The sequence below is a fragment of the Haliaeetus albicilla genome, chromosome 2 (genome assembly GCF_947461875.1).
Source record: "Haliaeetus albicilla chromosome 2, bHalAlb1.1, whole genome shotgun sequence".
NCBI lineage: Eukaryota > Metazoa > Chordata > Aves > Accipitriformes > Accipitridae > Haliaeetus > Haliaeetus albicilla.
This window is the reverse complement of record NC_091484.1, coordinates 73,040,266-73,066,549: the sequence shown is the minus strand read 5'-3', so window position 1 is coordinate 73,066,549 and position 26,284 is coordinate 73,040,266. Positions and strand designations below refer to the sequence as shown.

The window sequence follows — 26,284 nt, the reverse complement described above, 5'->3', positions numbered from 1 at the left end:
ATTTAATTATTTTACATTTTGTAGACTAATACATAAGCTAACCAAAATATACAGGCCAGACCCCTCCCCAGTCCAGTTTCAAGAATTTGTTCATGCAAGACTGTACCCTGATCCACACACAAACCACCTCAGAAATCTTGCAGGCTTCCTCACCATCACTCTCTTCTTCCAAGAACTAGACTGCAAATTGTAATAGTTGCTACTTCTGGAGCTGCATAACACCGTCTTTATATCATTCTTTAAACTGTTTATTTTGCTTTAATTAAAAATCTCTGCTTCCTTTAACAAGGCAAAAACAGAAGATGACAAGGGACAAATGGAAGGGAAAAAATAGTTAAATGCATATGAAAAGAAAGACTGTGCACAGACAAGCTACTGCACCAAGATGGATTAAGGTGAAAGAGAGAGACTGAAGTCTATGCTTCGCATCCTCAATATTCCACCTGCCTTCAAGATTACGTTCCCGTAACTCTGGATTCCCCTTTTCTGATCACTGCAAACCCATGATTCTTCCAAAAGCCCTTCACCGTGCTTTTGTACCCACTTCTATGTGCAGCCTTCTACTATAATATAAGGACAAAGTGAAATTTTTCAAACAAGAAAAGTCTGTCAAAGGTTAAAAGCGTACTTACAGTTCAATCCAGACCTCCATTTTACGACAGATCTGAACATATAATGAATGACTTCTGCCATGACTATGACTAAACCTTTTGTATGGCAAGGCAAGGCAAGGCAAGGCTGACATAGCAGTGACAACACCTAGCACACATTCTATTATTTGGTCCAGATCGAGTAACCTTTGAAAAGATTAGAAAACATTCTAGACTCATTCCCTCATCATTCTCCTTGACCACCATGAGTATCTTCTTGCTTGTTAAACTCATTCTCAATGGTGCTACAGAACTGTATTGCCAAAATCGCCCAACTCAAGCGGAAGCGCAAAGTGACTAAAATAAAGCTCCGACCTTAGTCCTTCTTCTCATTGCTCCAGACATGCCATCCTTGTATAGTCCCATCCACCACATCCCTTCCCCCTGCCCCATTCTCTTTGTTCTGCCAATTACATCATATCCTTTCACCTTGTTCCTCATGCTTGGAAAAAGCCTTCAAATTCCATCAAACTCAATAGCCTCACAAGTAACTTGATTCAGAGAAGGTTGATATCTGCAGAACTATAAGCATAAATAAGAATTCTGCTTGAGGTTTTCTGAATTCTGGGAAAACCACAGCTCCTTCCTCCTGCTCTAATCCTATCTCAAAGAGATCCCCCATGAAACAGTTATTCCATAACTGCCCACTTCAGAATTTGTCACATTTTTCCCTGTGGAATTTGATGTTAAGACACTAACAGGGGGCAAGAGTATAATTTAGATCATAAGCTGCTTGGGGCAGAAGCCTAACTATAAACCAGGCAGTAATAACCTGCTCTCACATGCACTTTTCCCTAAACGGAGTCTTAAAAAAAGCAATCTACATTCTCTTTTTACAGCACTGGGGCATGAAAATTAAAAATAAGCATAATAAAGGAAAAAAAAAGAAAAAAAGAAGAGAGAAAAAAAAGAAAAGAGAAAGGGAGATCTGGAGTAACAACAACATGGACATAGGAAGTGTTTGTGGTTAGAAGGAACACATTGAGTTCCATCGAAAACAAAGAATTCATCGCTGAAACAGAATTATACCCAAGAACTGTAAGTCCTGACTAAACAAACAAACAAATACACAAGCAGACTCTTCTTCCATGCCTTCGTCTTCCATGAGTGTCTAATTAAGTAATGTTACTCAAGTATTTACCTTTCAATGCTTGGTAACCAGGATAAAAACATGGGCCAAAGTAGCCAACATGGAATCTTTTTATTTTCTAGCTATGTTACAAAAGCGCCGTCAGCACAAACCACACTTACTGTGTAACATTTCAACAGTGAATACAGACAAGAGGGAGACTTCACTGAAGAGACAGACAGAAATGCAACACGCTATGACTAACTTTCAACAGATCTTATGGAGGAGTCAAATATCCTCCATATGTGCAGTATCATCTATACTTACTTATGCCTGGCACTGGACCTCAACTTTGAGACGAAAATAAATCCTAACAAGGCCACATAATTATCATCCATTTTTTAAATTTCAAAAGGAAAAAGCTTAACTGTGATGTTCTGTCACTCATTTTGATACGCATCTGTATCTAAGATGTTAGGGAAAAAAAAAATCTGTAAAGACCACTCAAAGACACATCTGTTTGCTGACTACGTTCCACATCAGATTACCGAACACAAAGATCTGAACACTCTTAAACAGAAGGCGCTCACCTATTCCCAATACTACATGACTGTTTCTCTATCATACCGCTTTCCCTACCGAATTTCTATGACATTTCCTGGTTCACCTAAGCTGTCCCAGAGCGCACCACTGCAGCACAGCAAATGCTACGAATCGCAAGAAGACATCTGATATCTGTGATATCACATGCTGGGATACTGCCAGAGAACCACAACATGCCAAAAGGATTTCACAGAGGAAAGACAGAATTATAAAAGAGTAGCTGAAGGCCCACTGTCAAACTGGGGTTTAATACTTCTTTTTGAAAAGACGCTACCTCCTAGAGGTTCCAGAAGCCTCAGTAATTACTAAAATTGGAATGGCCCAAATAAAACAAAAAAGTATCTTTCAGCTCGTTTGGAGTGTGCTTTTGACAACACTCCAGAGCCAGTTTCCCTTCTACTTGGGTTGCATATTTTATACTGAATGGTATACAAAGTATGTACTATTCTATACCGAGAGCTTTCTATCCACACTTTAAGAACAGCAAAACAGAGCTGCAAAGCTGTAAGATTTGAGAGCAGTGATGATAAAAGAATACTTTTACCATTATTTTTAAATAGCTGACTAAATTTCAGGCTGGAAGTACCCTGTAAAACACATACTGAATGGTCCTTTCAGCCTGAAACAAAAGCAGGAATCAATACATGGCTGCTTTTCATTTTAGCTCAGCCGTTTACCTTTAAGAGATCATTTTCAGGCAAGTTTAATGAACAGTCACATTAAGAAAGCGTACATGATGCAACTACTTTCTACTGGCATATTATGTAAATTACGATAATGCCACCCCTTGCCTTCCCCCCAAAAACTCTCAAAGAACATTTTGCCAAAACTCTGCAGGAGCTTTTGTTTGGGAAAGAATAATACAGGAAAAAAAGAAAAAAAAAAAAGGAAAAAAAAAGGATGTAAGTCAACTGAGTATGCAGTCTGACAAAATAATTATACTAAAATTCAGTAACAATTCTCACAAAAAAAGAATGAAGATTATTTTGCCCTAAAAGCATCTAGATTTAATGCCGACAGAGCATGGAACAGATACAACATTAGAAGAGTAGAGTCATGAAATAGTTTACAAGGATGACCTGCAAGTGAGGCAAGCAATTAAAAATTACAGATACTCAAACTCCAAGTATATTATCAAGAGAAAGTACATTTACAGTAAAGTAGTAAAGGAAGCATCCACCAAATACTTTAAAAATAAATGTACAGCAGTCATTAGCGAAATTAATGAATGGCTAGCATAGATGCAGCACTGAGAAAAGTGTATCTTGTCTCCTGTCTCCGTCTGTCTCACAAGTAGATGGTTAAAATATTTGCACTAAACAGTCTGGGAGCTGCAGGTTTTTTTCTGTGGCAAGTGGATTTTATTGTGCAGGAACATCAAACGCAACCTACTAACACCATTGTGATGTACAAAAAGCACAAAGACCCCTACATGCAAGCTCCAGCTTAGTAACTGTTTACTCCAATACATAGTATTTTATAGTCGCCAAGAACCTTTAAATGTCCGCTTATTTGTTTCAGTTTTGCAATAGGAGTATTAACCCACTACTGCTTTATTTCTTCAGATGAAAAAAAACCCAAATTATTTTCATACTGATCTTCAGTTCTTTCAAGAACTCTAACTATGCCAAATAACGCTATTCTAGAAAACAGCGAAGTTAAATAATAAAACTACACTAACTCAGGAACGTTTCTCAATTACGTAATGAATCTGGTTACAGTATTAACTAATGATTCACTGGTGAATATCTAGTATTTAGGATCCAGAATTAGGTAGACGACTGAAACAGTTTTTTAGAAAAATACAAAACACCACACAGATTAACTGACTTATATTTTTAAAGCACAGGTTGTTTTGGTTTGTGGGTTGGGTTTTTTTTGGTTTTGGGGTGTGTTTTTTTTTTTTTTTAATCAAGCTGCTACAAAGTAATCCCACTGAAAAAAGGTACAGCCAGCCTCTCATTTTGTCCAAATCAAAAAACAAAAACAAAACAAGACTTTTCCTTTACAGTTGGTATCAAGTTTGCTAAAGCCAGCCAGTTACATAACACTTACTTTGACTTATGACCTATTTGCTCACCGGTCATACAAAAATCATCATATATGATGGTCTGAACGTCCATTATGCACTAGGAACATAGTGTATTTTTAAAAGCGCTTTTTTGTTTCTTTTAATTTAGAACTACCGATAACGGCAGCTGGGAGGACCATCTGAAATTACCACCATACAGGTACGCTTTGAAACCATGCAAAATTAAAATGGCACTCTTTTCAAAAATAGCGTGTACGGAGTGCTTCAAAATATTTAAGAAAAATTAATCCTATCTCATTTTCCATCACTCCAGAATTCACACCAGGAAATGAAAGTGCTAAAAAAAAAAAAAAAAAAAAAAAAAGAGTTGTGCTATAGCTAACCATATAAAGTCATCGTTTTAAAAGAATACGTGTGTGTCCGTGCAGGCACACGTGTGTGTGTGTGTGTATAGGTGTACACACACCGAGGGAGAGCAGACACGACCAGACGACCGCTCGCAGAACCCAGGTCAGACCCGAGCTGGGCTTTTGTGTTTGTTGTTTCTCCCACCCCCACCCTCCTTTTTTTTTTTTTTTTTTTTTTTTTTTTAAAAATGGTCGAGGATTATCTACTGAGCGTCTAACTTGAACCGACAGACCCACGTCCGAATTCGGGCACGGTTTTTCGGACCAAACGCCCTAGAAGCAGACCCTCTCCCGAGCGCCAGCGGCGCCCGGGTCCGTCCCCGTCCCCGTCTCGTCGTCCCCCCCCCCCGCCAAGTTTCTCGCCCCGGTCCCGGCGGCAGGTCCGCGTCCCGTCTGTCCGTCCCCCCCCCCCCCCCCCAGGGCATCGCCCCGCGGATCGCCGCGTACCGCTGTCACAGTTTGCCCTTCCATACAAAGAAGTTGAACGACAGACCGTACTCACCCCCGGCGAATTGGTTTTGCGCGACATAGCCCAGCCCCGGCGGAACCTCTCACAAATCCCCTCTGGAAAATGGAGGGGCTGGCATCGGTGCCCGCCCGTACGATCCGGAGGAAAGAGAAGTTATTTACATGTTACGGCCCGAGCCCAGCGCCGTGCGGAGACACCGACTGCTCAGCACTCCCCGACATCAGCCATATTCCTCTGCCAGACCCCGCCGCTCGGTAAGGAGCGCTTCCCAGGCCGCTGCCCCGGGGCCTCGGCGCGGCCGGGCGGCTCTAGAGGGCCCCCATGGCGGCGCCGCCGGGGGGGAGCGATCCGCCACAGCCCCGATCGCCTCGGAACTTCGGCTCCGGGATCCTCCCCGAACCAGGCTGGAGCCGCCGGCGGAGGAGGAGGGCGGAGGGGGGAGGGGAAGGGGAGGGGAGGGGAAAGAAGGGGGGGTGGGGGGGAGAGGAAAAAAAAAAAAAAAGAAAAAAAAAAAAAAGAGCCGAGCGAGAGAAAGTAGATCCGACGCAGCCGGGCGCCGCCAATGTGCGGACCGGAGTGCTGAAGCGGGAGCCGGGTCCGCCGCGCCGCCTGCGCTAGCCAGGCACCAGCAGCAGCAGCAGCAGCAGAGCCGCGGCGGCCGGAGGCGCAGCGCCCCCGCCGGAGGCTCCCACCGCCCCGGCCCCCGCCCCGCGCCCCCCGGCGAGGCGAGGCGAAGCGCGGCGGGGACGCTGCGGCGCTGGCGCCGAAGGGGGCCGGGGGCCGCCGCGGAGCGGAACGGAGCGGCCCGAGGGCCCCGCGCGTCCCGGCGAGAGGCGGCGGGCGAGGCCGGGAGCGCCCGCTCCGTCCGCCCCTGTCCTCGAAGCACCTTCCGAGCGAGGCGGGGGGGGGGGCAGCTCTTCCCGGTTCCCTTCTCCGTCCCCGCCTCCCTGCCCCCAACGCCGGCACTTTCCCCTTTAACAAAGCAGCGCGGCTGAAAAGTTACGGAACGTTTCCGTAGGTGCCGGCCGCTCCTCGGCTGTTGGGGGCTTCTCGGGGGGGAAAAAGAGGATTTCAGCCTCAAAGATGAAGGTGTGACTTCGAGGATTGGCGCTTTTTTTTTTTTTTCCTTCCCCTTTCCCCTCCTCCCCCTTTTTAACATTTTTAGGCAGCACTACACTTCTCCAAAACCAATCTGGAACGGAAGAGCTAAGAAAGCCAGCCTGACAAATGTCCATCTACAAACGGCTCTTTCCTAATCCTTCAAGTGGTCCCCGCCAATTTTCTCTTCCTTCTACAGGGAGAAAAACAAATCAAGAAAACATTACGCAACTATCATTTCACTTGTATTGATGGATACTTGCAAACCAATCAGTCTGCCAATTTAAGTAGTAACACAACTACCTTTGTTCAACTGCCCTTCACGCAAAAACCCCGAACAGCTGTTGTGTAATGCTTTGCTTCTGTCAATCTTCTTTAAGTTTTCTTAAAATTTAAATATCAGACATCTGCAAGACACAGGTTGACAGGCTGACAACAATAATCTCACTTACCTGCCAAACAAAAGTAAGACCGTGCATTACGTCTATTTTCTCACTCGTCTGATTTTTTTTTTATCAAACTCTCTTCTGTTGCACCGAGCTGCAACTGGACATACTTAACCTAGGGCACCTTCTGTTGTCGACAAGCCAAAAAGTTCAGTATTGCCTTATCAGTACTGGTTAGAGAAATTCTCAATAAATGCACTCAGGAACTCAAAAAGACCATTTCACCTCCAAGACTGAACAAAACACACCCAAAACCCCACGCTGATTCACACAGCGTGATCTACCCAGGTAGAGGGAGTGGACCAATACTGCCTATCATTACATTTTCAATTGAAACACGCTCCAGCTGCCCGGCCTACAGCAAAGTTTTTATCAAACCAATTCTCCAGAGATTAAGATAAAATTTTAAAAAGAAAAAAAAAACCCTCACATGAAAAAATCTCCACGTGTTTACTCTGAAACAAGTAACTATTGTATAAGAGCCATTGTGCCATGTTAGTACAGGTACGGACGCATAAATATATTTAGCTACAAGGAGCTATCAAGCTACGGCTTATCAGCACATCTCTGGTAACCACACATATTAGCACACCTAGTCTGCTGCAATGAGAAGAAGGTTAAATCCATTAGTCTAAACCTTAGTGAAGACGGTAAATGTCAATATTTTATTTTGCAGTAAGGGTTGGTTATTTTGGTCCAACCAACAAGTGGTGAATTGCTAAACCACTACTGGGACATTAATAAATTTGCCTATTCCCTTTAGCACTCACAGCCCTTTAGGTTTCACTAGGACGAACCCCTCTTGGACACGCCATCTCTGTATAGTTTAAACGTTTTTCTAACCAGTGGTTCTCAGATTAACTAAAATAAACTCCTCTTAAACCAAAGAAGATACCCAACAGTGGACAGAAGCTGTGTATTTTCCAAATCATATTAGATAAAATGCGTTTCTGTGTTTATACTTAGCAGGTTAACCAAGGCTAAAGCACCAAGTTTATTCTATGTCAGCTATCCCATAACTGCCTATTTATGTAAGCTTCCACTACAACACCGGTGTGGTACCTTCTGAGATGATACCCCCTGCAGCATAATGACGCACCATAAATTCACAAAGTTGTTTGTGCTGCTATACCTTAAACCTGTAGATATTTTCAAACATGTTACACTCTGTAAAAAAAATGCATGTTTTAGCATACCAGGTAATGGGTCACCTGACAAGTTTAAGTATGTTAGCACAAACAAGTTGCAATTTAATAATAGCTGGTTAAAATAATAATAATAAATTACTCTCAGTACTTTTCCCTACTGTTCATGTGACCCAAGATGCAAGCTAACAGGTATGAAGTCATATTAGCTGGCCTTGCTCTTCCCCAGAGCTTCCAACACGGAGCTGCGTTTTCCCTCACATCAAAGATGCAAGATTTAGTTCTTTTACTGCAAAAGCACATTAATTGCCATAAAGATCTTAGCAAAGGACAAAACTAATTTTACTACAGCACAGTCAGGCATGGTCCAACACCAGTCAAGTTGACTAATCACCACTTTGCCACACGAACTGCCCAGAAGTTGCCTTCAGTAGGATTATACAATGAGCTAAAGGAACAACTCTGGGTAGCGTTTCACATTCGGCAGCAATTCTAATTGAAGCTGATCCCACGCCATGCCTCTTCTTCCCAGCCTCTGAACTGTGCCCGCTGAGCTGTGTGTTGGAGCATGTCGTGAACCAGACGAGTGGACTGATCCTGCGACAGGGTAACCCAGCAGGAGCAGCGGGGCCGGACACTGAAAAAAGGCAAAGCAATTTTGTCTGCATCAATTCCCTGCCCTGATTCACACGTCTCCACAAACGTGTGTCACCATGATGGCAAGGCGGAAACTGTTTAAGCCAACACTTCTGCCAAGAAAACGTACATGGGAAAAATGGGATCAGTCATCTCTCCTAAGACAGACTTTTTTTTTGTAAGCAACAGAAGCGATGGATTTAATGATTAAGATAAAAACTTATGTCTATACATATGTTGGACTGTTTTCTTCCAAACTCAAACTCAAACTGATTAACTCAGAGATACTCTTGAGTTAATCAAGACACATTCAGTGAAACATGCCTTATCTGTTTACGATAGGCCCTGTTTACAATTTCTAACTTTTGGAGAATGTTACTTCACAGCAACCAAGAGAAATCCAGACATAGATACGTCACCACTTCTAATATATTCTGATCTAAATTTCAGGTGCGATACATACACAAATAAGAGACAAGGGCTTCACAACAGAAGTATTATTTGGTTACAATAGCTAGTACATTTCATTTGGTACTTCATCGATTTTGAAACATACAAAGATGGCTATAGTAAGAAGCACGAAAATATGTTTTGTCTTTTTTAAACATTTGTTTCTTCTTAACTTCTGCTGACCTGCTATTTCCAAGATCTTCAATGGGTTTCTAATAACGTAATAGAATCATAACTTGAGATTAAACCATAAGTATCTAGCTACAAAAGGACAACAAGCAGAAAAGGAAACTCAAAATAATTTTTCCTTAGCCTGGCAATTCTACTGAAATGTAAAGGCAATTTACCTTCTAGCACCCTTTTATGCTTCCATGCTACATATCAACTTGAACCACCCTCCTCAGTGAACACAGTTTCTCTGTAAATTCTACTTTTCATGCCAAAGCATAGATTAAACAGAAGTAGTCTGGCTTCTTTTTTTAGTGCATTTGAAGGGGGTTGGAAGTTCTTACTTTCTAACCTGTACTAAGAGAGTCTCTGGAGAGAGACTCCATTTCTAAAACTAAAAAAAACAACCAAACCAAACCAACCAAACAACAACAACAACAACAAAAACACCAACAAAAAAAGGTTCCAAACCATGTTTTTAACTCTTCACTGCATTCTCTCTTCTTGTGAGCATGAACCAGATCATATCTGGAACCCAAGATAGGTCAGCAGCAGGTCATACAGCCAAGAAACACATTTTGTGCATTAACTACATACCCATGTTAACATACTGTTATAAATTTGATTTAAAGCCATTACATCCAAGATGTCATATCTAGCAAGCATGCTATGAGAAATAAAATTGAACAGTAATGTAAGTTAGGTAATTGAAATAGCTTTCTACACAGAAAGCATCAAATCCTGTCTATTCTTACGGCTTTGACAGACAAATTTTGGCAAATATTACTGAAAAGGCTCAAGGTGTCTTTCTTCCCTGATGTCTTTCCATGCTTCAGCCAAAGGTTACCATCCCTGCGACAGAGATGGCAGAACAGGACATTCCAATGCAAAGCCTACCATTACACTTAATTCACTGATGAATGTGAATTTGAGGTAGAAACCCCGAACAACAAGCTGGAGCGTACCCTTTTGCCTCTATGGCTGATAGAGCATCAGCACAGATGTCTCAAGGTAGCTTGAGCTCACGAAGTGTCACCAGTTCTTATCCAGTTACACAGTGCAAACAGTGATATCAATGGAGAAGCAGAGGCTCTATCAGGTTAAAAAGTGTTTCTGAAAAAAATATTTGAAATAAAAAATATAGGTCTTCCAATCAGGCATTACCTCTAGAATTCTCAGATTTCCTTACTCGTTTCTTCACTTTCCCAACAGCACTGTTTTACCTGAAGTAGCATGGCATGTGGTGCTTGCTTATAGAAACACTGCACAAGAGACAAGAGTTTCATGACCTGTGTCCATTTTACACTTCTAAGTGCTCATATGGGTAAACTCTGCTGCATAACTGAAATGATAATGTAGTACTGCTCACCAGGAACCGAAAAAAAGGGGTGAGCAAATGAATTCAGAAAGGACTAAAAACCAATACAGACAAGTAGACCACAAGTTGAAAACAAGATTCAAGAAGAGAAGAGGTAGAAAGCAGGCAATACCTAAACACTCACAGGCCATCAGAAAATGACTCATTGCTAATGACATGCATTGTTAGCTGCTAGCACAGGCAGGACAAAACTGTTTTCAACAGTGCATGATGGAAATCCAATGAGAATACAAAATCTGACGTATTTTCTTTAAAGTAATCAAATTACCCCTACCCTTTTCTAGCAGATAAACTTTTAAATACACTCTTTAAGAAGAAAATCTGGAATGCCAGGTGACACCACTTCTGGAAGAAAAAAAAAACATAGTAAGGAAGTAATAATTTATTTAGTATATGTGGAATCACACAGATTAATAGATAAAGCAAGTATCAGATGACAGAGGGAATAAGGAACACAGACAATGAGACAGATTTAGTAAACTATTTTCTTCCAAGAAACAATACAGGAAAACACCTTCTACAAAATAAAGGTTATTGTACGTAATTCGCTGCATAAAAGCAATGGGTACAACGTAAACAATGGACATGACCATCAGAAGGTATGCTCATAGAACAGGATCATACAGTAACTCAGGTTGGATAAGACCTCAAAGGTCAGCTAGCCCAATCTCCTGCTCAAAGCAGGTCAAACAGAGTCACTTCTCAAAATGGTTTACAAATATTTTTGAGGTTCAATTCGTTATTTACATAGCTGTGTAATTATACGCAGTGCTGAAATCTGATGGTGGGAGCCTATCTGAAGTAACTTATGCCCTGAACAAACCAAGTACAGACAAGAGGGATCAGGGCATAAAGGTGATATTGAGATGGCTTGAATCACACCTGAACCCCTTCGTCTAGTATTTCCTATTAGATTGCTCTAAGGAACTCCCTGCTCACCCCTTAGTCCTTCTGAACTGCATTTTAGACATACCTAGTTCTCTCTTCTGACTACGCATAAAGACTTCAGTAGAATTTGAGTACACTTTCTCCTGTTTGTTAGTAAGCTCCTTTAGAGTAGCAAAATAAATATCATTATTCTTTTAAAGCTTTGAAAGAAAACAATTCAGATACAAACTAGACCATCACAATATTGCTGAAAAAGAAACCTAGGTGGCATGACTACCGGAGCTAGAATTCAGACTCTGCCCTGTCCCCAAGGCCCATTACTAATAGCTGTTATGGAACATGCTCCCACACCACATGACATGATCACATCCATGCAGCTGTATATTCCCCAATATTCCCCAGGCTCATAGTGAGGGCTAAATATTGGGGGCAGGGGGGGAAAAAAAAACAACCAAAAAAACCCACAACAGAAAAACTCAACAACTTGATCTAACAACCTTTATAGTCTTTAGATAAAAGCCAGCTAACAAATGTCTATCACAATACTTTCCCAAATGCTAGTCAAACAAGGAAAACTGTACCTTAGAAGATGCAGGATAGCTGAGAGCCCAAGCTTCAACTCAACAAGTCTATACATGTCCAGGACAGTTATGACTTCACTTTTTTGAAGCGTGAACATGTTAACTAAGTATAGACAAGAAACTCTCACTGGTCTAAAAAAGCATTTAAAATAACATGGTCAAGCTAACAATTTAAGAACAGGTTCTTTTTGCCTATTAAGACAGTCTAAAGCAAGTCAAAAGATACATTAATTGAAAAAAGTAAACTGAAAATATTCTTAAAACAATACTTATTTACATTAAGTTATCAGTAATTAAACCCCCCACTGACAGTGTCTGGTTAACGAGCCTTGATTTTCTGCTTGTCCATAAAGTAGGTATACAATTAACAGTACTTTCTCTGTTCTGTTCTACCAGCGTATCCTTATCTGAGAAGACCACATGTAGAGCACACAAAATATGAGTCAGTTTACCAAGTTTTTGTATTTATTCTTACCAACAAACACAGTCGAAACAGAAATGATTGTATCTCCAAGCTGTACAGGGCACATGATAGGACAAAGAGTACTCTCCCATTCCATTACAAAAAGAGGCGACAGAATAGCCAGCCATGAGCTAACCCTTACTGCTACATGAAAGACCTTAGGGAAATAATTTCTTTAAATAATCTTGCTTACAGATCATTTATTTCCTGAGTTACCCCCCACCCCCCACCCCCATTTCTGAGCCCAGTTCTCTCCTAAAGGGTTTCTGGAAGACACAGGCAGAAAAATAAATTAGAATTCCTGCTGAATCTGTTTTGCACTTTCCTTTGTATAAATCTCTACCAGGATGCCTGATGCAAGGTTAATTATGCAAAACATGAACCAGGAAAAATTGTCTGTCAGAAGACTGAAGGAGCACTGAAAACCAGCATTTCCCAGAGCCTTATGGCTTGTATATCCCATCTCCTCCGCTCCCTCTAGAGCAATTCTGCTGTGAGCTGTTCCTCCTAAACTTACATCCCAATGGGTTAGAGAACATTAACTGCGGCACAGTGTTTGCCCAGGAGGCTGAAAGTAAAACTGATGAGAATTCTATCAGTTTCATTGAATTCCTGCTTTAAAAAAGAAAAACAACAAAAACAACAAACCACCCGTTATAGTTATACTAGTAAATTAAACATAGTTGGTGATGTCGGCCTTGAGGCCGACTAGCACAGAACAGCCTACCTACATCCATGCTATCTAATTCTCAAACTCCCAAGCAAAGCAGCCATAGGTTGGGAAGGGGTGCATGGCCCACTCAAACCCTTGGGCCAGCCTTGAGAACCATTTGGAAGAGTGCTGGCAGGCACAGGTCGAAACTGTACAAGCAACCGCCGCAATAATCTGACAACTGGGACGATGGCATCCAGTGACTCCAAACGTTCCCTGCTGGGTTTTTTACGAGCACGGACACAGCCACTGTGAAGAAGCCGGGTGCTTCAGGTACCAGAACACTATTGCTAGCTACAACCATGCCACTAATCAACACAAAACACAAGCACAGCCATGAATTAGCCCAATATATAAATGGTGAAATTTAAGAAAATTGAAATGAACAGTTCTTTTCTCTTTATTTTGAATTTTATTTCAAAATTCCCTCTTCCAAGCCTTTCTTCACAATGAAAAGCATCTGGCCCATTTCTAAGTGAAGTTCTAGTCTCATGCAGTTCAGTGGGCCATGGTAAGAAAAAAAAAACTACACTCACTTGCTTTTCTTACAAGGAAGGGGGAAAAAAAAACCACAGAGGAGAAGGAAAAAAGTTGGAGTAGAAACAAAACCGTAAGCAACAGAGAATGGGAACTAGGGAATAAGGAACTGGAAAGGCCGGGAGAGAAAAACCTTCCACTGACCACAGAAGGGGAAGATGGTAAGCCTTTCGAAGCAACTAACAGAAGCTTTCAGAGCACGTATCTTGAGTGTAAGAGGAGGCCTTCTTCATCCAGACGTCTAATAGAAAACCAAAATAACAGAACAAACAGCCCAACATGTTTGTGAAAATGTTGAGGACAACTGTTTCACAAAGTTGAGGATGCCAGAAGAGCAGTTACTTCACACTTCACTCTATTAGGGCAGGCTCCATTTTAAACATCTCAATGTGTACAGTGATTTGGCTGTAAGTGGTAACAAGAAGCATTCACTGTGCCAAGGAAGGGGGAAAAAATGAGCGCAGTAGAAAAAGGAGAGCAAATTTTTATCTTCAATTAACTGAAATAGGAAAAGCAAATTTCAACAAACTCTTTGAACTTGTTGCTAGAATCTCTTGAGAATGCGATTTAAAGGAAGACTGGCAGTTATTGTACTGGAATATGCACAATGGCAAAGTATTCCAATGAAGGGGAGAGAGAGGAAATACAGTATGAACAATACGGGCTGCTGCATCAAAGGCAGTAATAAGGGTCTGAACTAGAAAGAATCATATTAGGAATGGAAACAAGGGCATTTTAATGAATATAAAGGAACAGCATAAACTGTCAGGGATAAAAATCAGAAGAGATAAAAGCACAGCATGCATTATTACCACTGTGCAATATAAAAGGCAAACAAAGTTTCAGAAATATTTTAGAAGTAAGAATAAAAACACTGAAGTCAGTACATAACAGTGTTAAAGAAGAACAAACAGATAACAAAACAGAATCAAATGCAGTTCTCTATTTCAGCCTTTATAAAACAGATTTATTGTAGCTAATACTAAAACCTGATTTTGTTATTAGGCTAAATAATCAGGGAAATTCAAGTCAGCAGGACTGGAAGAAATTCACACTATACTTCAGAAACAAACAGAAGTAATCTCTAAACTCTAAGTGATGATCTTCCATAATACAGTCCTGGTGAAATTGCCCTAAGATTGGTTGGCAACAATGAACTAGAGCACTCAAAGGGCATTTATTTGCAAATTATTTTCAATCAAGGTGGGAGAACATTGCAAGAAAGTTCCTTCCTCCAGGACCGGCATGAGGAAATTCACACACATAGAAGAGCTGCATACGACACATGGCTGAGGCAAGGGCTATAAACATTTTAGAGGGCAAGATCTTAATAAAAATCATTGTGATAAACTGAAAAGTGGTTCATATCAACCAAGTGAAATTTAATAAAGACTAGAAAGCGTTCGAAGGATAAATCAGGTAAGTCAACATTATGTTGCTACAGAGGTTAAGCTTGTTCAGTGCAGAACAAAGGAGACAATCTCCTAATAAATAAAAGTTTATTATAAAAACTGTTCTCTATTTCAGCTGTGGAGTCTTAACTGTGAGTAATACAAGACAAAACCGGCTTAATCAGCAGTAAAGAATATTTATTTTATACTTTAGAAAATTAGTTACTGAAACCAATTGCCAAGAGATGCAGTGGAACTGCATTCACCAAATACTTTAAAAACAAGTTGGAGAGACATTTGTCAGAAATGGTACAGATACACAACACAGAAGGATGAGCAAGATCACCCTGAAGTCTTTTTTGGCCATACAGTTCCATTCATCTGTGGTGATATGGCAAAACTAAATATTCATTTTATTTTAAAGAATTTCTTTGTGCTTCTGAACTCCACACTTCAGGAAAAAAAACTAAATAATTCACATTCTGTATTTATGAAATGGCATATTAATACAGCTCCCAAATTTTAACAGAGCATAGCTCCCCCCTTTATTAATAATAATATGGAGCCATCCTATCAGGTTTTGTTGAGAAAACTTTCACTAAGAACACTGCAGACAGTCTTCACTGCCAAACAAAGACAGGAGGGTAGTAGACACCACTATCAGAATAGCCTGGGTTCCATGAACCCTGGGATGTTCCAGAAGTCATTCTGGATTAGCTAAAGCTTCCAGACGGTACTCTCCAACAGTCACATAAGATGCCGGTAAATGTTTAGTAGCAGCGACTGCACATTTGGACCACATCTTCGCTACCAAAAATTCCTTTTATCTTACTTTGTCATACAAGTGATTCAACTGCCCATGCTCCAAGGAATATAAAAATATAATAGGCAAAATAAAAAATTGGTAAATTTTCCTAAAGCTGATTTTTTTCTGATAGACTAATTAAAACTATTTTTGGCAGGAATTTATTGTCAGATGATGCAGCAGAAGAGAAAAAAAAGTCTCTTTTTTCCTCCCCCCTGCCCAAAGCCAAAAGTCGGGGGAGGGGGGAACATCCTAGTCTGATAGGGTTTCCAGCAATTTCTTCAAAAAAAGCAATTAGAAAGTTGATAAATACAGCATTGAAAATTAGTAATTATATATTTATATTGGAATGGCTGGCAATACGATTTGGTGCATGTGTGATTTAATAAAAATACTTCCAAAAATGTGAAAGGGAAGAAGCAAGTGTTATTTTATTCTAATACCTATATATTGATATACTTGTAGGAAGGAGCTTTCAGAATACCAGAAACTATTGTTACCATAAAACTCGTTACTTATACTATTATTTTAGGGTACTTTGAATATTCAATTTAAAAATTATTCTGAGGATCAAAGCGAGAACTGAAGTGCCTTATTTAATCAGTGCCAATGTTTTGGGCAAGAATCACTTAGATGAGAACAACTTGTCTGTCTCTGTGCTGTGAAAAACCCTTTAAAAAAAAAAAAAAAAACAACCACCCAGTACATATAACATGACTATAGGCTGTAAAAATCTCTCGCAATCTCCTGTAAGAGCTCCTATACTGAAGAAAACTCAAAGGAGTCAGCCTAAAAACCAAACACCCCCAAGTTTCAGACAACCGAGGCTATAGCTTCGCAGATACTACTTTAAGTTGGCAGTGCTACCAAAAGCCGTAGCTCTGCCTCTCCGCAGCCTGGCCGCTTGCTCTGGCCTCCTCCCTCATGCTATCACAAACACGTTTCTTTGCCAGGTTAGTTTTAACCCAGATCAATTTCCCAATGCAGTTCACCACATGGCTACACAAATGCCTGGGTCAGCACAAGGGAGAGAACAAACAGCTGGTAGCGGAGGGAGGGCAGCACTGCTGCTTCTTTTGGCTGCCAGAACCATCTTAAGATTTATGGTGTTTGGGGAAAATAATCACCTGATGCACTCCATATACTCACTGCCTATGTTTCTCCAAGTAAGAAATACTGTAGATTTTAAGGGCTTTTTCCTATTTCATCTTATCTTCTTTCAAAAGCACCAATGCTACTAGAAGAACTTACTCAATGTAGTTCTTGAAGCAAGCACCCAAACTTATTTTGCCTAACCCAGGAATGGCATGAACGGGAATGCCTAGTGCCATCCTTCTAGTAAAAAAACAGTTAAAAAAACACTAAAAATGCAGAATTCAATGCAAGTTACTAGCAAACAGTACTTGCTACAGTAAAATCTTGCTTCTTTGTATTTATCCAAACTGCATGAATCATGCAGATTGCATGAATTGGTAATCAAATACATTAAACACAGAAAGGAGAAAAGCTTTCAGTATTTTTTGAAATTGCTAGTCGCTTAATTGTTTGCCATTTTGTAACATTTTAGTGTACCTATGACAGCATTTCTTAAAAAGTTAAATCCACAGCATCAGTGTAGAATAACATAAGGGAGTGATCATTAGGGGTAGATAATGAAATTCTATTTTCCCTAGCTATACATGCCCCTGCCACCCCTCCAACATTGTTGCGGGACAGCTGGGCCGAGGGAGGGAAAAAAACAACTCTGGCCTGAGAAAGGCAGAGCTTACCTGTTCTCAGCAAGCCAACTGGCCTTGGAAAACCATCTCTCAACTCAAATGACACCAAAGAATAGAAATGTCCATTTCCAATTATTTATCTTATGAAAGAACAATGACAAGAAGTTAGTAGGAGTTGAACACGCTAACAAGAAAGAAAGAAAAAAAAATAGCCACAAGCAAAGCCAAGAAAATTGAAATGTTATATTGTTTTAAGCTGGGAAAAGTCTCCTGTGTCATTGAATACAGGATGAAAAGATGTCTGGTGTGTAGATGGCTCAGAGAGTAGAAACCAAGAGACTGGGTTCTTATTCCTACTTCTGCAAAGACATGCCTTATGACCAATATACCTAACAGTTGAGATTTCACAGACTGCCATCATATTTGGTCTGTCACGATACTGCCTGATAGCTCTTGGAGGACCTCTCACGACAACTGCTACAGAAGTTCAACAGATCTTCAAATACAAACATTAACAAAACTAACAACTACAATGTCAAAAAAAAAAAAACCCTTGAAGAATTCTTCATTTGCAAGTGCAGCCTGTTTCAAATTGTGAACACTTTAGGCTAAGGTTATAGAAAAATATCTATTTCCAACATTAACCCTAATCTCACTCACCCTTAAGACACAAGTGAAGACACCATGTTAATCAACATTTTAACAACTTTGATAACGTGCCAAAACAATCTGTGAAACCCACTACGTGTAAGAACTTTCACAGTCACCTATCACAGAAGTCCTATCAAGAACTAAAAATCAAAAGATTAATACAGAGATCATTTACCAGAGATCATTTACTTCCTGAGCAAAAGAGTATTGTGAGCAGTTTAAGCCAGGCTCCTATGCAAAAACTAGGTAAAGACAGTCAGGGAATTGCTTGGTAATATGAATATGATGGAGGAAGTCATGCAGCATGGGCTGCCAAAGAAAATGGCACAAAGCTCCCACGGGACCCTGCTGCACGTAGCTCGGTCCTGTTCTACACCGGACTAGAAAGGCCTTCAAAGAGCCAATGTCACGTCCTGATTATGAAGCCTACTCCCATGCCTCATCCATCTCTCCACACTGTGTGATCTAGTATGTACCTTCTGGCTTTTGGCCAAGTATTTTGATACGTGGCTTGTACAGGCAGAAGTATAGGCCCCTGTTTGCTTTAATACCTTGACCTCATCCATACAACAGTTGTACAAAGCCCATGCATGCCAGGTAGTAATGACGTTCCTAACTGTGAACAAGTATTTACGAACACTTTTATTGTATAATACAATATAAATTTTACATTTCCAGATCTTAAATTTTGAAGTGAGAAAAGGGCAGGCAAGTATAGATGCAAGTTAAGTATCACATAGAAGGTGTGTGACGAACTAAAGAAACACAGCTGAGCGATAAAGAGAATCCATCCAACACATTACAGTTCTTTTGAAATGAGTGTAGATATCTTTAAATATTGGCCTACCCTAATGCAAATGCAGTTAAAGTAATGATAAAAATTCTTAAATAATCATTTCCTGGCAAAAATGCTATGCTTACGTGTCCTCAAAACTATCTGCATGTGTGAAATCTATGGCTGTTGAAAACCTACTGCAGCTTACATTGGCCAAAGTAATGAAAAACCAGGACGAAAATTAAAACGGAGTTTATTAAAAATAAACACAAAAAACTTTTCCACAAATTTCATGCTTTTTGAAATCATTATCCAATGCTATTTTAAACTACACACATTTGCAAAAATAATTTGTAACATACATCAAAGTCTGATGGATACTGAAAATAAAATTTAAAATGAGCTTAGATACTGACTTACAAAGTAACTGTTATGATCAGGAGACTTCTGCTACTAAATTTTTGCTAAGAAGCTACATCTGTTTGTGCTGCTTACAACCTGTATAGATTGAGAAAGCTCTAGTACTTAAAATAGATTACAAAAATGTTTACTGCACCTGTACAATACTATTCTGATAGATTTTCATGAGTCACCAGCTGTTCATACAATGACAGTATAGTTGAAACGGAACCAATACTCTTCCCCTGCAACTTCTTTTTGATCACATTCCTATCCTTTGGGTCCATAGCCTAGAAGTTGAGGCATAATCCAAGTACAGGAGTCGAGTTTCCAAGATTTCAGGCCATACGATGAAATGGCCCCTAATTATTTCTGTTTTTCCCATACAATACCAGCAAGGCTTCTTTATTAACCACGCACCTGAAAGTTTCTTTCTCCTACATCACGTTGTATCTTCAGTAATGCAACTTTATTATTTTTTTTTTTTTGCTTTCCTAAGTGCAATCTCCCCACTTTTTAAATTCATTTGAAAGGTGATACTACAAAAATATTTTCCTCGTTCATTGCTTTGATTATAGTTCTGTGTGTTCTTCTTGATGAACCATATCATGAACATCCTACCTGCTCTCAATTTCAAGGTTCTGCATGGCCTATTCTAGCTCTACCTCTTAAATTTGAACCGCTGCTCTATACAGATATCCAGTTGTCAAAATGTAAGGAAGAAGATAAGACTGTTTGTCTAGCACTTCAGGTGGGAAACAAGCTGTCTGTGAAAATCCTCAAGGTGACAATGCTACCCTCCTTTAAACATATCCTCCAAGTCCAATGCCTATGAATCATTCACTGATGCTGAGATAGCCAGGGTACTTGACCTTCTGCATGTTCTTTTGCCCATAGCATTCTTGCAGCTTCCTTGTGCTTTCCCAATACATTTCTTACATTTACATGCTGTCTTATCTTTACATTTAAATTAAGAAATTGTTTGTGCAGAAGCAGTCTTGGCTTATGCACTTGTACTGTATGTAGCATAATGGTACCCTGGCCTCTAGGCACAATTACAATATAAATAATAGAAATGAACTGTTCACCCAAGATTAAGTCTCCTGACGATGCTATTCATGAAGCTACATCCTTCAATCAATGATAAAAAGCTGTTCTAGCATGATGCTCCACTACCAGTAACTCTCCAGGTATTGACGCCACTGATTCCCTGTTCATCACCCACAGGAAACCTCAACTGTTCCCTATACATACTTGTGTCCACAGTACCACTGGCATTTTTACTGATAACCAGGTAAAATGCAGGATGACAGAGGCTTGCGCAGAGCTGTCCTACTGAGGAGCCCTTACTTAACATAAGCCTGCTTCTGGGAAGACTTGAGAATCCTTGGCATCTCACAGAAGCTGATTCAAGGCAGTTTTCCATCTGTCTGCTTAAACTCATCAAATTTTTTTTGCTTAAAAACATGGCCTTCAAGAAGGTAAAATACCAACCTACAGCATTCTCCAATATGGTACTGTTCTTTAATGGAGGCATCCATAGCTGAGGAATTATTCTATTTTGGCTTTGCTGGTTTAATGCAGGGCTCTTCATTTTATCATTACTTAGACTGCACTTAGACTGAACATTCAGTGGAACATTTCCTATAATGGGATAAAGCGGTTGAACAATTTGACTGGCTAATAGTGATTTAGACATGTGATTACAGTACAGAAAATGGTCTGACATATGCTCTTTTATCTGGTTTACATGAGGCACATTAATCCAACTGGAAAGCACAGAAGTGAAAAGGAAGACAGGACCAAGCAGTCATAAGAAAAAAAATAGAAAAATATTTTTACTTATTTCTGCATTTGCTTAGCTATTTTTGTGAAGAGCAAAACTTACAAAATAAAACCATTTTCTCCCTAAAATGGATGCAACTAAAAAAGACCAGTCCACACCTACTCTGTGAAAGTTAGAAAATAACTATTTCTTATAAAATCCTTGTTTTAAAAGCATTTATGACTTATGTCATAACACCTTTACCAACACTACAGGCTTTCCATAAAGATGCAGAAAGACACTTTAGCACCACACCAGACAGGAACAACCATAGCGTGGAAAAAAAAAAAAAAAGTATTGATCATTTTAATTTTTGTCTCAGCTAATTTCATTTCTGGCTCTTACACAGATGTGTATAGTCATGTCAGCATAAGTACATATTTTTACAGGAAAATTTAATTTCCTCCTAAAACTAGTCGACAATATTCCCATGACACCAAAACACTGACTGAAAGAAAGGAATTAGCACCCACTTTTCATCAAGAGCTTGTACACAACCTCAAATTGGCCTACAAGATATGTCAATTTTCACAAATAACACTATTTTGCTTTTTGCGCAGACTGGTACTTTCAGTTGTATTTGCATTTTTCTTCCTAAAACTTCTTTTAAAATAAAATATTCAAAGGTTTCCTATGTAAGGTTTGGATTCTATATGTAGAAATAAAACCAACAGATGTAAAACTAAGTGTAAAGGAGACAAACCTAAAAACTTTACTGCATGTATGCATTTGCCAAGTACTTCCAACTACGGCTATATGAAAATTTGTGTCAAGCGAATACGTAAGATAATTAAAAGCGGGAGCTGCAAACAATGCATCTCCACCAAAACCAGGGAGCGAACATTAAAATATTTGAAGGGAAACTTTGATCAATGACAACAAAAAAAGTCCACATATCCCAAACTAACGATAGCTAGTTCTGTCCTGGGATATTTGTGTAACGCTTATTTGTAAAAACAAATGGTAACAGAGGAAAGCGTCGTCTTTGCGTGCGCTCAGGTCCAGCCCAGCAGCATCCCTCGCTAGGGTTTTGGGCTTCCACCGTGACATTATGGTTGGACTCGGTGATCTTAAAGGTCTCTTCCAACCTCAGTGATTCTGATTCAGACACCGACGGTGAGTTCTGGGGTGGGCGTTTCGGCGAAGCGCCCGCAACTCACCTGGTTAAACACACTCCAGGGGTGTCAAACCGAAAGCGCCCCTTCACAACAAAGGGAACCAAACTCCGAAACCCCGAGGCTCCAACAGGCTCCGCAGCGCAGAGGCTATTTCGCTAACAATCCTCACGTTTCTTCTCAAAACGTCCTCGCCCAGCTTTGCCCTATTACCGCTACCATCAGGTATGTCACGGCCAAGATCCACCCTACTCAAAAATAACCCGCGGGGAGCGCGGCCAGCACGGCAGCGGCTCTTCCACCGAGGCGGCCACCAGGCCTCTCCGAGCCCAACCCGGCTCGGCACCTCACGCCTATCAGCGCCACAGCGGCCATGCCCGCCGGTTTGCCCGGCCCCCTCAGCCGGGGTGGGGGGGAGGGTGAAGCGGCCGTTGGCACGACCGGCTCCCCGCACCCGCGCTGCGGCAACTTGTGCGCGCCCGCCCGGGGCTGAGGGGAGAGAGGAGCGGCTCCCTCAGGGACGGGGCTGAGGGGAGAGAGGAGCGGCTCCCTCAGGGACGGGGCTGAGGGGAGAGAGGAGCGGCTCCCTCAGGGACGGGGCTGAGGGGAGAGAGGAGCGGCTCCCTCAAGGGGGGTGGCAGCGGCCGCTGGGGCCAACGAACGCCCGCGCCCCCGTCGGGGAGAGGCCGCGGCGAAGGGAAATCTGCCAGCGCCGAGGAAGAGGCACCCCCCCCCCCCCCCGCCGCGCTCCCCCCCTGTTTGTTGTGCTTCGCCACAGTCCGGGCCGGCCCGTCCCTCCATGAGACGCTGCTGCCGCCTGACAGCTCCCCCTCGGCGCCGCCAGCCTCTTCCCCCCCCCCCCCCATACACACACCTCCGAGCACACGGCGGGCTCGGCGGCGGCGAAAAACTCCTGCCTCAACTTTGCGTGTGCGCGTCCGCACCCGCCCGTGTTTGGGGAGGGGTGGTGGTGTGTGTGGGGGGGTGTTCTCCTCGCCACCCGCCGAGAACCGTCTTTTCTTTCCCCAAAAGAGGAGGAAGGGGGGGGGGGATAAAAAGGGAAAGCGACGAGGAACTACCGTCAAGCACAGGGAGTAGCCAGAAGGCAGCCGAGCGTCCGGGAGAAGAGACCCAAAAAGGAGAAGGGGGAAGGTGCAAAGGCAAGGGGGGGAAAAAAAAAAAAGGAGGAAGAGGGGGAAGAGCTAAAGAGAAACTCCGAAGAAGGAGGAGAAGAAAGGAATAGGGACGGTGAAAGAAAAGTGGGAAAGGGAGAGCGGGCGGAGGAAGACAAAGGTGAAAAAGGAGGAGGGGAAAGTGCAAAGGGGAGAGGAGGAGAAGAAAGAAGGGCCCTTCTCAAAATGGCATTAGGCAGGAGGGAGGGGGCGACGGGCGGCGAGTCTCCGCTGACAGCTCTGCCTGCGCCTGGCCGCCTGCCCCCGGCCCCTCTCTGCCTCGCACACACAAACGCCGAACTTACTTCTTTCTGGCTCTCTGGAAAGGGGAAGCGCCATCTTTGCGAGGCCGGCCCCTAGGTCTTTTGTCTGTGGCTGCTGCTGCTGCTGCTGGGGGGGGAGCTCCAGGCTCGGGGGGCTGCTGCTGCTGCTGCTGAGGCGGCTCCACCACCGCCACCACCAGACTCTTGTCCTCCGTTGACATCCTAGTCAGCAGGACGAGAGAGACACATGGATGATGATGATGAGGATGAAGATGAGGATGGTGATGGGGATCCCGATGCTCCTCCTGCTCCCGCGGCTCCTCTCCTCCTCACCTCCGCCTCCTCCACCTCCGCCTCGCATTGCTGGCCTCAGCCGCCGCCGACCAGCACAGGTAGCAGGGGGAGCAGCATGGGGAGAGCAGGAGGAGGAGGAGGAGGGGAGGGGGGGGTTGGGGAGGGCGGGGGGGGGGCGAAGAGAAAGAGCGCAGAGGAAGGAAGGGTCTCACACACAATAACACCCCCTCCCCGGCTCGGCGGGGTCTGTCGGGGCCGGGGGAGGTGGCGGGCGAGGTGAAGAGAGCGAGCGAGAGGCGGCGGATCCCGCCGCCGGGCGCCAGCCCCCCTCTCTCTCTCTCTCAGAGGCCCCGGGAGCTGGCGGCGGCTCCGGCTCCTGCGCTGCCCGGCTGCGGCGGCGGCCGCCGCTTCATTGTACACTGGCCCTGCGCCCTCCCCCCGCGCAGAGCCCCCGGGGGCGGAGGAGGAGCAGGCGGCGGCGGCGGCGGTGGAGGAGGCGGCAGGGGCCGAGGCCGAGCGGAGGAAGTTTTGACAGCTCCAGCTGTTGTGTGTGTCGAGGGCTGAGTCCGGCCGGGCTCCGCGTCCCCTTCCCAGCCGGGCCGGGAGCAGGAAGTTTAACTTTGGGGAAAGAAGGAGGAGGAAGGGTGAAAAAGGGGGAGGAGGAAGAGGGAGGAGGAGGAGGCGGCTCCCTCCCCCCTCCCCGCGGGGTGGAGAAGGGATCCCGGCGCTGCCGCCGCCGCTGCTGCCCTGGTGTGTAACCCCCCCCACACCCCCCCGCCAGTGCGACACATAGACACAGAGCCCTCCCGCCCTCTCCCTCCCTCCTCCCCCTGCCGCGGCCCCACACTGCGCCTGCCCGGCCCGCCCGCCCACCGCCCGTCCCACGGCGCAGACACCCATCCGCCGCCGACACTGACCTCACGGGCTGGCTTGCCGCGGCGGGCTGCGGGGAAAGCGCGGAGACGCGGACCGGGGGGGACGGGACGGGACGGGAGGCGACGCCACGGGGCGCTCCGCGTACCCACCCCCGTACCGCGCCCCGCGGGAGCCGCCAGCCCGCTCGCTCGCTCCCCCACCCTCTCCCCGCCCTTGTTTTTTATTTATTTTCCCCACGGCCCCGTGGAAAAGAAGGGAGAAAAAAAAAAAAAAAACACGCCCCGTCAGGATGAAAGTAGCCCCCCCCAACATGGGCCGAGCTCCCCCAGGACGGCGGCTCCGGGGGGGGGGGGGAGCAGCGCACGGTGCCCTGCCCGGCGGTGCTCGCTCCTCCCCAGCCGCGGGGAGCCGGGACCGGCTGCAGGCTGGAGGCGGGGAGCCCCCCCCCCACCACTACCACCACCACCACCCCCCCGTGCGTTTGCGGTGGTGGTGGAGGAGGAGGAGGCAGCGAGCGGCGGGGAGCCGCGGCAGCCCCGGGGGAGGGGAGGGAGGGAGGGAGCAGAGTTCAGCGCTGTGTGCGAGGGAGACAAAGTCTGGGGAGCGTGGCCGCTTTCCAGCAGCTCCGGCTGGAACAGCTGCGGCCGCTCGGGGCGGCGGGGAGCTGGGGAGAGGAGGACGGGGGGGGGGAGGCCTCCCCCGGGCAGGGGCCTTAGCTGGCCGCCTGCCCGCCCGGCTGCGCGGCAGCTCGGGGCGGGGTTAAGCCTCATTACACGGGATTTAACGTGTCCCGGAGGCCGGGAGGGACTCCGGCTCCGTAGGGGAGGGGGAGCGCTTACGGCCTGGCAGCCAGAGAAAAGTCCGGCTACGGGCCGAGGAAGCCGGCCGCGCCCCCGGACTTTCCTACCGGGCCCTGCCCCGGCGCGCACCGCCCGGAGCGGCAGGGGAACGGAGCGGGCCACGCCGGCGGGGAGCGGGCCGCGCTGCTGCCCGCCCGGCCGAGGGCCCCCCGCCGCCGCGCCTCCGCACCGGGCGCCGCCCTGAGGGCAGCCCCTGAGGCGGCCTCCCCTGCTCCCCGGCCTTCTCCTCCCCGGCCTGCCCTCCCTGCCTGCGGGGGGCAGCGTCGCGGGGCCCCTCGGCCCAGGCCCGGGCGTCCCTCCGGTGCCCGGAGGTGGAGCGGCGCGTACGAAGGGGAGTCGTTGGGAGTGCACAGATGGCGAATCGTGGAACGGGGTCGTAGGGACAGAGGAGAAGTGAACCCCGCTGCC

The 26,284-nt window shown here is 44.4% G+C and overlaps 1 protein-coding gene across 10 annotated transcripts in view; it reads right to left on the bottom strand.

Moving 5' to 3' along the window:
• Window positions 1-24,796, bottom strand: part of KMT2C (lysine methyltransferase 2C) — a 200,687-nt gene extending 175,891 nt beyond the window's left edge. For 8 of the 10 annotated variants that reach the window (XM_069778221.1, XM_069778222.1, XM_069778219.1 and 5 more), the window contains exon 1: window positions 23,889-24,067. In XM_069778221.1, the coding sequence (XP_069634322.1) occupies window positions 23,889-24,067 (179 nt within the window). Of the gene's footprint in view, window positions 1-5,263; window positions 5,505-23,888; window positions 24,069-24,179 lie in introns of those variants that run through there. The other 2 variants (XM_069778217.1, XM_069778226.1) reach the window with 2 other exon arrangements.
• Between the last annotated feature and the right edge of the window lie 1,488 nt (window positions 24,797-26,284).